Below are 13,359 nucleotides of genomic sequence, written 5' to 3'. Positions count from 1 at the left end.
CATCGAAAAGAAGTCGTCACTTACCGAAGTTTTCAGCGGGTGATATTTCTTTTATTTTTTTTTTTTTTTGTGAGCGTGCACCAAGCCACTCTGCCAACGCGAGTTGGAAGCCGTGACGTCATGACTCCCTCATTCGACAGCCGGCCGGCCGGCCGGCCGCCGTCTTTCAAAGCGCGCACGCCGTCACATAGCTTCACAGTATGCCAGAGGCGTAGCCATGAATTTTTTTCAGGGAAGGGTGGGGGGGTTCAGCCATGCTTCATGTAAGTTCGTGATTGCGTTTGAATGTGTGCAAGCAAAATTGAAAATTTTCGGGGGGGGAGGGGGTTGAACCTCCCCTACCAACCCCCCCTCCCCTCCCCCCCTTGCCTACGCCCCTGCAGTATGCATATGTTCTCTGGTATGTATTCATGTCGTGGTCCCTTTACCAGCGATAAATTCACCTCTGATGATGCAGACCATTTCAACTTGCCAAGAAATTCGGAAGACTCCCACGTGACCAAAATTTTTTTTTTCTCTCCGAGATATTCTAGCAATTCGCTGTTTTCAATGCAAGAAATCAGCACTATTTTTTTTTTTCGAATACATTTGAGGTGGTCGCCAGATGGCTGGGTCGTTTGGCGTGGAATTGGCCTCGGACTAGCTATTTCTTTCATGTGGACGAAGGAGACCGTGAAAAGACTGCTTTCGTAACCCCGCCTGTATGAGTTTAAAGCACTCCCATATACGAATTTGGCCTCTGTGGTACGCCATGGACTTTACAGCGCACGATGGACGGTGTCTTCTCGGGCCTCAAATGGCAGTCATGCTGAGCCTACTTCGACGACGTTGTGGTATTTTCTGCAACGTTTGCCCAGCACAGAGAGAGATGCGAAGGTGCGCACATTGTGAAGCGTATACACGTGCTAGTTGCACGAAAAAAAAAAAAAAATATTGTGCAGCTCTCATCATCATCAACTTGATGTTTACCGTTCATCTCTTCCCCCTTCCCATCCTATCTCTGTTCCTCACCACTTCGCACAGTGGAGTAGCAGGCTAGAGGCATATCGTGTTTGAGCAGCGCGCTGCCATTGTCGAGCTGTGACTGTTGTTAGTACGCGCTCGTTCTGTGTGCGCTCTTTTCGCGCTCGTCCTGTGTGAGCTGTGACCGTTGTTAGATCGCGCTCGCCCTGTGTGCGTCCTGCGGCGCGCTGCAAGCATTGAGCTGCTTGCCGCTCTTTGTGTGACATTCTAATTTGTTGCTATCGCATTCATTGCTTCGCCCTTGCGCGAAACTGTGACTTTTTTCTGCGGGAGGGCTGGCGGGATATAAAGTGGCCTTAGTGAGGTTAGGCAAACTCTTGAGGTATATTGACTAACGGGGCATGTCTCTTCTGCTGGTCGATCCAGATAAGAGCGAAGATGGGTTATAATTTGTAATTAAGGATGTCATAGCAGAAAACCTCGATAAATGCTACAGTAATAATGAAAGGGTCAACGAACGCAATGAACTTAATGTTAATTGAAGAGGCATCATAAATTATGAAGTCCGGCCTTTCAGCACGGCGTACAAAGACTTAGAACAGTCTTATGAGGATGTTAGAGTACTGAGTCGCCATGAAAAATATTGTTTATGATCATTATCACCATCACGGTGATGATAGCGACGATGACAGTGCATCGAACTGCGCTTGCGAAGAAGTCCCTTCACATACTCAACTCACGTGGCCGATTTGGTTTATAGACTATAAGAAAAATTTTCGCGAGGTATGCAATTGCAAAGCGGTTTCCGTTTTAGAAGCGATTGCCTCCAGCAGATACAACGTGACACGACCTTTGTGATTGTACCCCAGCCGGCAACCATTCTGAGTGCCTCAACAGCTCGGGGTCACGTGACCTCAACAGAAACGTCACGATGACGTCACTGGCAAATCGGCACATCGGTCGACACTGGCTCTGGCAGTATAGTGATGCTGGCAATACAGGGAGAACCGCGAGGCGGCCCGGTGTAGGTTACTGGCCCCCCAGTGACACGGGCCAACCAATGACGCTGGCAAAATAACGCCAAGGAGAACTTTGCCTTTCATTGATATATTACGGCGGTGTTATGACGTCATAAGTGACGTTTCTGCTCAGGTCACGTGACCCCAGATGTTGAGTTGTCTCTCAGCTCAGGCAGGATGGCCGCACTGTTTCAAAAGGTGGACCTATATTTTTGTCTTTTGACGCTTGTCGCTATTTCATACTGCGAAGGGCCTTCGGTTCACCGCGCCGTGCCTTCCGTTGCCCTCGCTCCTGGATGGAGTACTGTTGCCATCCTCCAGAAAGTCTGGACAGCGCAAGGTTTCTTTTCCACAAGCCGTTGAGCCCATCATGGTGCCTCCGGCTGTTGTTATGTTTCTCTCTCCTGGAAATTGTTATCCATTACTATGTCTTTTAGGGAGTAATCATCAAAACTCTCGCATATCTTTGCTGCAAAATGCACTCAGAATGGTTTCAGAACATATAAAAGCAGCACATATAATAGCTCGATTCGAAATCATCCGCATCCATATATACTTATAAAAAAAAAACCTGACTCTATCATGGAAACTCTTTTCCTAGATCCCCGTTGAGAAAAAAACAAGGTAACTTCGTGTCCTGTTGTAGGACAAAAACAAAGATCTGAGACAGCGCTGTTGTGTACGCATTCATTCATGTTTTTTTTTAAAGTTTTTTTTCGCGCCATTTGTTGCTTCAAGATGTGGATGTCAACGAATTTCTCCTTCAATTTTACTTTAGTGCGAGTTTACTTACCCCTCTTTTATGTAGTGTGAACACGAGGCCATCATTAGGCCTGAAAAGCGACAGATTCTTCTACATTTATTTGCTGTAAACGATCTGCAAACGCCACAGGTCACTTCCGGTCTTGAAGCTCTGCTTTGACAAGCAAAAGTTCATGGATGAATGACTTAGTTTAGATACTCTTTTTTTTCCCTGCACGCACAGAAAAGTAAAAGAAAAGAGAACAATCTGGAGGAGAAGACAGGCCACAACACCACCGAGTTCAATGTACACGGGCCTTGAGCAGGGAGAGGAGAGTGACTAGCACTGTGGCGATGTTCAGAGGTGACGGAGAGCACAAGCCGCCCGAAGAGGCCGCGCTCCTGTCGGAGAAGTCCTGCTGGCAGAAGACGAAGAGGAAGTCGATGGCTGTCGTGTTGTAGGCGGTGGTGGCTTCGGGCCGGCAAGAGGAAGAGCTGAGCGCTCGCACCAGGCATCGCGTGTGGCGCACCAGATCGCTGCAGTCTCGCTGCGTGGCCCGGAAACGAAAGATGCGCTTCCACGCCGTCGCCAGGTCGAAGTTGGCTGTTCGGCAGTCGCCCGCGCCGTCAGACACGGAACCGATGCAGTGGCCGTCGTAGAAGAGATCTGCACGAACACACGCCACGCGCGGACTGTTAATGACTAAGCCATACGTTTAAGCACGAAATGAAGGACAAAGACAAGACCGGACTTTGTTCGAAGTGCGCTCGTTTACCACATCTTGTTATGCTGTGGTGGAAATCAATCGATAGAGCAATTAATTAATCAATTATTTAAATGTATTCGCGTCTCGAGTCGGGGTGGTCGGTTATACGTACCGACCTTCGCCGATGAAACAGCGCAAGAAACAAGACGGGGACGAGAAGAGACTTTTTTTGTTGCGTTTCAATGTGAGTATACGAAAAAACACAATCGGTATATATCGCTGTAAACAATGTCTAGTCATATGTTCGAGATTTCATTTCTGCACTGGGATAGCGAAAACACGCTGACACAAAAATCTCCGCTCTTTTAAAACCTTTCAAAGATTTCGCGCTGTCGTTGCGGTGCGTAAGTGCCGAGCAGGTTGCTAACTTTAAAGGCGGTTTCGCATTCACAGTTGTCACAGTGATCGACATGACGACTACTACTAGACCTCTTGAGCGAGTACGTGCGCTTGCGCACAGTCTTTCATTGGTGCATCGGCCACTTTGGCCGACGTATATAGCATTGCCTGCAAGTGAGAGGGAATTTATACAGCATTACTTCGGCAGTCAACGAATTGTTGCGCGTGCTTCTTTTTGCAAAGTGGTTTTGCATCTTCACCATTGATCACCTTGGCTATAGCTCGTGGCGTGCGCTTGCAAAACGAATAATTTTTTACACTTCAAGGATGGATGGATGGATGAATAACTTTATTCAGGTCCTTCGGTGCGAGCGATTAGCGCGCAGCGGTCCGCTCCCACACGCAGAAAAAAAATTCAATCAGTACTATTTAGTATACCAGCATAATGAGGCGCGTTTTGTCCACCGGTTAGAAAGTATACGTCTGCACTGGTTGCGCGCGAACAGCCGTCAGAACAGCAACGCTCCAGCCACATACGCTGCCCGCAGCGCCACATAGCACAAATCACCACGCAGAGCTTCGTAATTTGCATATACGAAATAACTACACACGCGATCGCGTGTTTTCTTTTATTTGGCTGAAAATGTACACTTCCGACTAAAAGTAAAAAAAAAAGAAAACACGAGCACACAGCAGAACACGCATGGTTTAGAATTAATGGACTTGGCTGCGCTTTAAAGACTTGAAGGCCAATCCCAAAAAAGACTGCAATAAACGAAAGAATAAGGAAGCGGTACGAGGCAAGGAACGAGCGTGCTCACTCTGCAGCGTGGTTCGGTTGGTGGCGCAGAGCAGCTGGAATGAAGAGACCATGGCCTTGATGAGGCGCTCGAAGTATTCGCGCCGCACCCCGCCCAAGTCGGCGCAGTTCAGGTAGTGGAAGGCGTAGCACTCCAGCAGTTCGCCGAAACCTCTGCGCGGCGAGGACGGCGAAGCATATGCGGACACGCCACATATCTTTGTCGGTGGCGTCCACCTCACGCTTAGATCGATGATGATGATGATGATGATGATGATGATGATGATGATGATAATAATAATAATAATAATAATAATAATAATAATAATAATAATAATAATAATAATAATAATAATAATAATAATAATAATAATAATAATAACTGCTCGGGCTTCACGTGCCACAACTGCAGGACATGATTATGAGAGGCACGGCGTAGTGTGGAACTCCGGATTAATGCCTACCAACCGCAGGGGTTGGCCTTCCGGTCCCTATACGTGGCAGCGGCCCGCTGCGTGTTGAGATACGCTCTGCAGGAGCTCAGTAAGGTTTTTCATACCGTGCCACACGATACCATACCTGGGGTTCTTTGCGTGCATCTAAGTATAAGCACACGGGCGTTCTTTGCATTTCGCCCCCATCAATATGCGACCGCAGTGACCGGGAATCGAACCCACGGCCTCGAGCTTAGCAGCGACACCATACCACGCGTGTACAGCATATCGCTTATAAGCAGCTGTGATTAATATATTTGTGATGCTCTCAAGAAATAGATAGATAGATAGATAGATAGATAGATAGATAGATAGATAGATAGATAGATAGATAGATAGATAGATAGATAGATAGATAGATAGATAGATAGATAGATAGATAGATAGATAGATAGATAGATAGATAGATAGATAGATAGATAGATAGATAGATAGATAGATAGATAGATAGATAGATAGATAGATAGATAGATAGGACACGCTTCATACGTCGCACCCGCGACATGAAGCGTGTCGCAACTGTCACCCTTGACCTTTTGAGCATGCAGGGAACCTTTGGCCACATCTAAATATCTACTGCATCGAACACTCGGCCTTCTGAGCATGTAAGGAGCCAAACCCTCGACGGCCTGAGTGTGTAGGGGATGGAGGCATAGGCGTTAGGATTCTCCATTAGGGCCAAGTGTCGCCTCAGTGCCTTCCCTCCCCCCGTTGGTCCAGTACGTACTTCGAAATGGTTGAAAAAAGGAAAATTAATCGATGACGCACTTGCTTCTCACAACCTTTGGGCTTTTCAGAGGTAAACGTGGGAAGTACAAACAGTTCTTGCAGTACGTCATCACACCTCCTCAGCCGCCGTTATCGTCAAAAACCCTCATCCATAGCCCTGACATTGCCAGTAAAAAGAATTACGGTCAAGTAAAAAAAGGAGCTCGTTTTTTTTTTTACTTGGTGAGTGACCGTAATTTTCGTTATGTGCACGAGTAAATGTGCGGGGATGATTTGGCGGCCCCCTTATATGATTAGAGGCAGCGGCTGCTCCCCCCCCCCCCTTTGCGCACACGCATGCGGATGTAGACCACTTGCACAACCTGATTTAGTTAAACACGCAGCGGCATCGTCGTGATGCTTCGCATATCGTTGAAGCTCCTTGCGGTGCACTTCTTTTGACGCGACTGCGTTAAAGAGCCCGCGTTGCTAAAATTCGGCGTCCGTGTGCCGAGTTGTGGCGTTGTCCGTGTGCTAAAAATCCCGATTTAGGCAAATAACAAAAAATTAGAAATAATAAAAATTCGAGCGGAAATTGAATACAAGCCTTCTGCGTGATAGTAGGTGTTCTACCACAGAGCCACGCCTATCCTTCAAACTGCATCGAAAATACACCCCTATACAGGCGTCATGTAGTGCGAGGGGTCGCATTAAAAGAATGTAATATTGCGTGGCAGAAGCGTAGAATCGCAGCAGGCACCACGCCATGCAAATTGCGCAACGAGTGATGGCCACTCAGGAATGAATAATCATTATCATCATCGTCAGTCACAACATCAACAAAGTGTGCAGCTGCGTAAGTGCGCTTATTGACTCGCATGCAGAGGTGCACAGTGGGTACTAATTCGCAATATGGCGAAATATGGCCTAGTGGCCACTTCGCAACTGCCCCTGCACTAGGCACCTTAGGAGTGTTTAAAACTAATGTTACCCGCACAGACGTTCCTTTCGTCGCCACGCGGTTGAGGAGTCCACCGAGAATCGAAGCGTGGTAGAAGGCGACGCGAACTGGGCTCGATCACGCTCTTGAAGGCAAAGCTCAAGCGTCCTCCAATGAAGTTCTCTTTTTTTACAAGCTGCATTACTTGAATATAAACACCAACGCGTACGTCCAGGAAGCATCGTATATATTGAAGGATAAAAAATAGACTACTATTGCTTGCAATTCTTCCGGTTTAATAGCACTGAAATATTCTTCCCCATAACTTCACTTACCTTGACTATTTAAATAGAGAAGTAAAAAAAAATCTAATGGAATTTGTTTACTCGTTATTCGTTGACAACCAACATGTTAATGTAATGTTGAGAAGCTAAATTTAAGGACGAAAGTAACGCCGTCGAACACAACCGATAACCTAGCATTGCAAGAACGTCACCGCACTCGATATGAACGCATCAAGCCCGAGTAGAATTTCTGCAGGCATGCATAGAAACGTCCTAAGCGACTACGCGCGACGACCAGCAAATGAGGTAAGCAACGCTGTAAGGGATTGCCACACCATATGAAGTCAGCGTCGTCTTACGGGGAAGGCGTGCGTGAGGAAACGCGTCAGAAAATAAATACTAAAGAGAAGGCGCCGACGCATCGCTGTCGCACGCAGGCGGGAGTGATACGCAGAAGCTGCATCTCGTCTCTCGGCGACAGCCCGACGCTTTCTTCGTTAATTCGCACACTTGTCTTTCGCTATTTTATTTTCATGCGAGCCGGTGGCCGTGCTGTGTCAACGCGGACGTCGTGTCAATCACACGGACTCCCATGTATCTCGTTCTACAAGAGTGGTGCTGTAGGGTTTCACGTATTTCTACTTCTTATATTTTTTTTCTCTTTCAATTGCCCGGACCCCGAAATGCTTCGGAACTAACATGCGTGAGCATGTTGTGAAGAAGGTGGCGTCGGCAACGCTCCACTTTCTTACTAACACCGTAGCAGAAAGGCGTGCTTTTGTGACGGCCAAAAATAGAACTATAGATAGTTGGGGTATAAATGAGGTAAAATGTTTATGCATCGAGCCTTAACTAGTCGCTTCCATGTGCAAGCGTCGAAATATATAAGCTGCACCGTGGAACACTGAGCAATGAAGTAGCCGAGGTATTTATAATTTCAACGAGACAGTAGAAAACTATTCATTATATAGAGAAATGAAGACTGGAATATCTTGGTTCCGAAAGTGGCAATTACAGGAACATTATCATCAGGGGCGTAGCCAAGGGAGAGGGGGGTTCAAACCCCCGAAATTTTTCAATTTTGCTTGCGTATACACGCACACATACAAACGCACGCACGAACATACATAAAGTATGGTTGACCCCCCCCCCCCCCCCGAACAAAATTTCTGGCTAGGCCTTTGATTATCATCATTCTTCCTGAGAAATGTACAACGGTTACACACGCCTGCAATGGCGCTTCAAAACAAGTAAACGAAGAGATAATGAAAAATAGATCAAGCGATGTGTTCTCCTATACATCACCTCCTCCCCCACTTGGAATGCAGTAGTTGAGCCGACGACTTCTTTTTCTTCTTCTCCTCTACAAGGGTACATCACACCAAACAGAAGAAATGGGTGTATTGTTATTACATGCCCTAAGGAGTTAAAACTTCTGGGCTACTATAGTCAAGTGACATTTAAATTTAAATTGCGCATTATAATTAATGAGTACAATTAATGAGTACAATTTAGCACGGAATTCTTTAAGACTCTAAAAGTAGTTTTTTAGCAGCTATTACAGAACAGAAGCTCCAAACGAAAGAATAGCCAGTTTTGTCATTCTATATAGGCCTAGATTTCGAAGAGGTGGTTCTATTGTACGCTTGGAATAGTCAAACGGCGACAACATAGGAAACAGCAGTGGACAGTTCCTTCCCGAGCACAGACGAGGAAAGCCACCAAACTTGAACATTGAAACAAAAGCTTTCGGGAGAGAGCGCGGCTTCATTTCGAGGAGGAAAAAGCTAGCGACGAAGGACTCAGATTGTTTTAACAGATGAGGACGATGACGTTCGTGCTTACAATGTCGCGAGTAAATAAATGCATACGGTTTCGCACGCGCCTTGGCAGTAGTCGCCACTGAGACTTCCAGTCATGGTGTTTTACAGTGAAAAAAACTTTTGGAGACATCGGTCTATTATGTAAAAAAAAGGGCATATTTTCAGCTTAAGAAGCGCTTCTTGATATGTTTTTTTTAATAAAAAAAGCGCTTATAACGCGTTAGGTACAGATAATTTTAATTTTATGTATTGTAGGGCGAACGGATTTCTATATCTGCGATTGCATGCAGATGAAGACTGGTCGTTTCGGCTTTTCTTGTTCGCTCAATTACTGATGATGGCGATTCGTGAATATGTGACACGTACCCACTACAAGGGAAGGTCTAGGGAAGCCAGCGCTTACAGGGAGCAGTGGAGAAAAATAAAGAAAAAAGTCTAATTAAACTAAGTTAGCTATACACTTTTAAAGGGGCCTGCAACACTTTTAGAATATGGTCAGAAAATGGTGCCACTCGGTAGTTGATGGTGCCGTGATCATGTGAGCCAAACATTAAAGCATTACAGCACAGCACGTGGCAGGGAATGCACAATTAAAGTTGAAAGTCAGCTATAAATCGCTCGCTCTTCTCTAAACAAATGATAAAAACACGTAACCAAATCAACTGCGTCACATACCCAAAAGACACGGCCATTGGCTGATCTGAACATTGTGAGCCGCATAGTTACCGCGGCCGCCGCGGTGTGCCGCGACGTATCGCGACGTGCCACGGCGCGGGCAAGTGAGCCGCGCGCTCGTTCGAGGAAAATCAAAAAAGAAAGTGCTCCCTTTCACCACCCTTGTGTAGCTTTCAGCGCGCTCGCTCGGACGAAACGAGAAAGAAAGCTTTTTGAGCGTGCGATAAATCCCTCTAACTCCGCTCGAACTTGACGAATTGTAAATTTTTTCCGGCGCTCGATTCGTGAAGCAATAAACTCCGATAGTGAGGTCACTTCAGGATTACTTGGAAAAGTGCTGCAGGACCCCTTTAAGGACGATTGTAGTAACTAGGAGAGGTTGTATTGGTTACTACAACCAAACACTGTTCGATCAAAATGCTCTGTTTGGACACCGCATCAATAACGCCCTGTAGACTTCAGTGAAGGGAGGGAACAAAAGAGGCGAGTTCTTGAGATCGTGATGCAAACCCGTACTCGCACATAGTTTCCAGGTCTCCGGGCTCTACTAGCACCCTGCCTCTGGACAGGAACGCCCTGTTGAGCAGGAAGGCCTCGACTAGGGGGAAGTCGCGCTCCAGGAAGATGTTGAAGCACACGTCGTAATCTTGCAGTCCGGGCAGGCAGCACCAGGCACACGGCGCCAGGCCTGCAACAGTATTAGCATGTACACTTTATTGGCAATGAGAAATAACCGAGACGAACTGGCCGCTGCCGTATCTAAAAGCAGGGCCTATATATAACACCAATGCGTGGTGTGGTACCGTATAGTATTCGCATAGCACGAGTATTTAGCCAGGTGCATAGCTAAGCGTGGATGAAGCCATGAAAACGTGAAGGGCTATGTATAGATCGTTCGATTTTAACTCTGACCTTACAGTAGGCACCCAACATCCGGAGTGCGCAAAAGAACAAGTGCATGCGATTACTGACATATTTACAAAGAAAGCGACGCACCGAAAGACGAGGACGCGCGCCTCGTCTCGTCTCTTTGTCTTTCGGTGCGCCGCTTTCCTATTCAATATCCACGCACCAGCAACGCATTTTATTGGCGATTACTGATGTTCCTCGGGGAGACAGAAACCAGCAATTCTTAGGAATCCAGGTATATATATATATATATATATATATATATATATATATATATATATATATATATATATATATATATATATATATATATATATATATATATATATATATTATATATATATATATATATATATATATATTGGTTGGTTGATTGGTTTGTGAGGTTTAATGCTGTAAAGCGATATCAGCTATGGGAGGCGCCGTAGTGGAGGGCTTCGGATGAGTTCGACCGCCCGGGGTTCTTTAAGGTGCGCTGACATCGCACAATACACGGACAACGTCAAAATCGAAGCATAGAAGAGGAAGAAAAAAAAAAAAACAAACAAACAGAATAGAGCAAATTGCCCCCAATTCATGGCCAATATTCTCTCAGGGGACCACATGACAAGAGTAACACAAACAAACAAACAACAAACAAACAAACAAACAAACAAACAAACAAACAAACAAACAAACAAACAAACAAACAAACAAACAAACAAACAAACAAACACAGATCAATGCGAAGCAATAAATTCCGAAGCAGCAAGGAGCATTTCTAATTATTTTAAATATTAAGCTTTTGAGATAACAAAAAAAAATAATACTCTCTTTGTTTCTGCTCTTTCGTTATATAGCTATCTGTTATTGCGAAAAAAAAAAGCGTGTAGCTGGAAGCAGCGCTGCTGTGCGTGTGTGTTCCTTTCCCGGTCCTTCTTCAGTCGCGCTTACATATGAATTTCAACGAATTTGCCGGCTAACGCGTTTTTAATACCAAGGGAATGCACATTTAACACCTTCAAGAGCGCATGTTTACTTTGTTCTTGAAGTTATTGAAGGGACACTAACGAGAAAAGCGATTTTTCTCGTAACAGCTAGTAAATTACTTTTTCACAATACCAATATCACCACGATTGCCGCGAGAAAACGCATGATAAATAGAAATGCGGGTGGCGACGCCACAATGAAATTCCCGCACCAGTCGCCGTGACGTCATAGACCTTGAGAGCGTCTGTATACTATAGGGCCTGCGTAGTTGCTAATCAGTGAAGATGAAGTACATTGTCCTCTGCGGGTGCCAGAGATTTAAGATATGAAGTTTCTGGAAATTTTGTTGAGCCAATGTCGCGAAAATAATAATAAAAAAATCCCTTTGAAATCCGTGACATCATGCGAGGAGGTTTCGGCGCAAAACTTAAAAATGAAGTTCTGACCTGGATTTTCTCCTCCATTAATAAACCTACGATGGGGAAATTAACGACATTAGAGTTTTCAGAGCACTTAATTTGGAGTACACGACTCATTGCTTCGCTTTAGTGTCCCTTTAATGAGACAACGAAGCGTCTGATAAATGATCGGTTGACGCCCAAAAGAGCTGAAATGCCAAGCAAAACAGCCAATGAGCTGTTTTGTGGTGGTTATCGAGAGGACACTGCACGAACAAGGAAAAAAAAGAAGTTTCCCAGTGACGACATATCGCCGCGTTTGCTTCTTTGTTGGACTCCCACTTCCTCGTTGCATGCTCCCAGTAGATTAACGGCTGCAAGCGACAAACTGTGCTCCCGTCGACTAATAACCTAGCGAGGGGGTGGTGCTCGAGTTGTATTTCCTGTTCCGGTAGACGCGAGGGGGAAAGGACAGCGCAGCTGCAGCGCTCACATCCGCTTTGCCCGACAGCAGTCGTGAATCGAGTGTGATTGCCTAACGACGAAATCAGTTGATTCACATACATTTAAGTGGCCACGTTTCAGAGCGCAGAGATGCAGTTCGTGCGATATCCTGTACAATTTAGTGTTTGTGGAAAAATTCAAGGAACGATGGGGTGCGTGCGTTACAGAACTGATGCCGAATAAATCCGTGGTCCACTACGGCGGTGCCTCTGATTATGAAACTGCTGCTTTGAAAAACCGCTTTGCTTCATTTATCATGTGAAACATTGTTCTGTATATCTGCGAGAACACAACATTCAGTGGATCGTGTGGATTATTATGGAAACTAAAGTGAAGCACTAAATAAGTTAAAACTGATTACGTAATCATTGGAAGCCCGGTTTTCGGCAATTTGCGTGTAATAGGTGAATTATTGAAAGAAGAAATGAAAGACAACATATTGTTGTTTTTATTCCAATTTGATTCGTGCCGAAACCGTGGCGTCGGTGCGTCAACATGACGCGATAAATTTCAAGGTATTTTTGCACATCTGGGTGGTTTTATAGTTCAGTAAAAGTTCACTCGTATAAGCTCATCCAAAATACGATTTAGTCAATCTTTGCTAATTACTAAGCCGCTGCGTATGCCCTGAAAAGTTCATCACGTCATGCCGAGTGAGAACCTCTATTTCCACCCTTCTTAACGCGGAAGACGACCTCCCTTGTTGATCGCTTTGCGTGCTCGCCAATGATGATAGTGTCGCCAGGTGTCCTTGCAAGGCATCCGTCCTATAGTAGCGCTTATCCCATCGTGGACTTACACTAACAACGGCAGTTATTCTAAATCACGTAGGCCCAACTGAAGCACGCATCACGAACCAGCGTGAAAACTCGCCAGCCCCGCAACGAGCTTCGCTATCTCGCCGGCTTCTTTTCCGCCCCGCGGCACAAACAGAGCGGGGGACGCGCCTCAGGAACCCGTGCCAACAAGGCGGCTCTCCAGAATCTCGGCTCGGCAGAGCGCGCATTACGCGTCCGCCTTCTTCCGA

General features: G+C 45.7%; 1 protein-coding gene across 1 annotated transcript in view; it reads right to left on the bottom strand.

Annotated features, from left to right (window-relative positions):
- Positions 1 to 2,798: 2,798 nt before the first annotated feature.
- The window catches only part of LOC119396967 (uncharacterized), a 16,128-nt gene continuing 5,567 nt past the window's right edge, over positions 2,799 to 13,359 (bottom strand). The window contains exons 2-4 of the mRNA XM_037664369.2: positions 10,069 to 10,240; positions 4,651 to 4,802; positions 2,799 to 3,390 (exon numbers count right to left, since the gene is read on the bottom strand). Coding sequence (XP_037520297.1) covers positions 3,026 to 3,390; positions 4,651 to 4,802; positions 10,069 to 10,240 — 689 coding nt within the window. The 3' untranslated portion in view covers positions 2,799 to 3,025. The remainder of the gene's footprint in view (positions 3,391 to 4,650; positions 4,803 to 10,068; positions 10,241 to 13,359) is intronic.

The sequence above is a fragment of the Rhipicephalus sanguineus genome, chromosome 6 (assembly GCF_013339695.2).
Source record: "Rhipicephalus sanguineus isolate Rsan-2018 chromosome 6, BIME_Rsan_1.4, whole genome shotgun sequence".
NCBI classification, from domain to species: domain Eukaryota; kingdom Metazoa; phylum Arthropoda; class Arachnida; order Ixodida; family Ixodidae; genus Rhipicephalus; species Rhipicephalus sanguineus.
The sequence above is the reverse complement of the archived record's forward strand: the minus strand, read 5'-3'. Positions and strand labels throughout refer to the sequence as shown.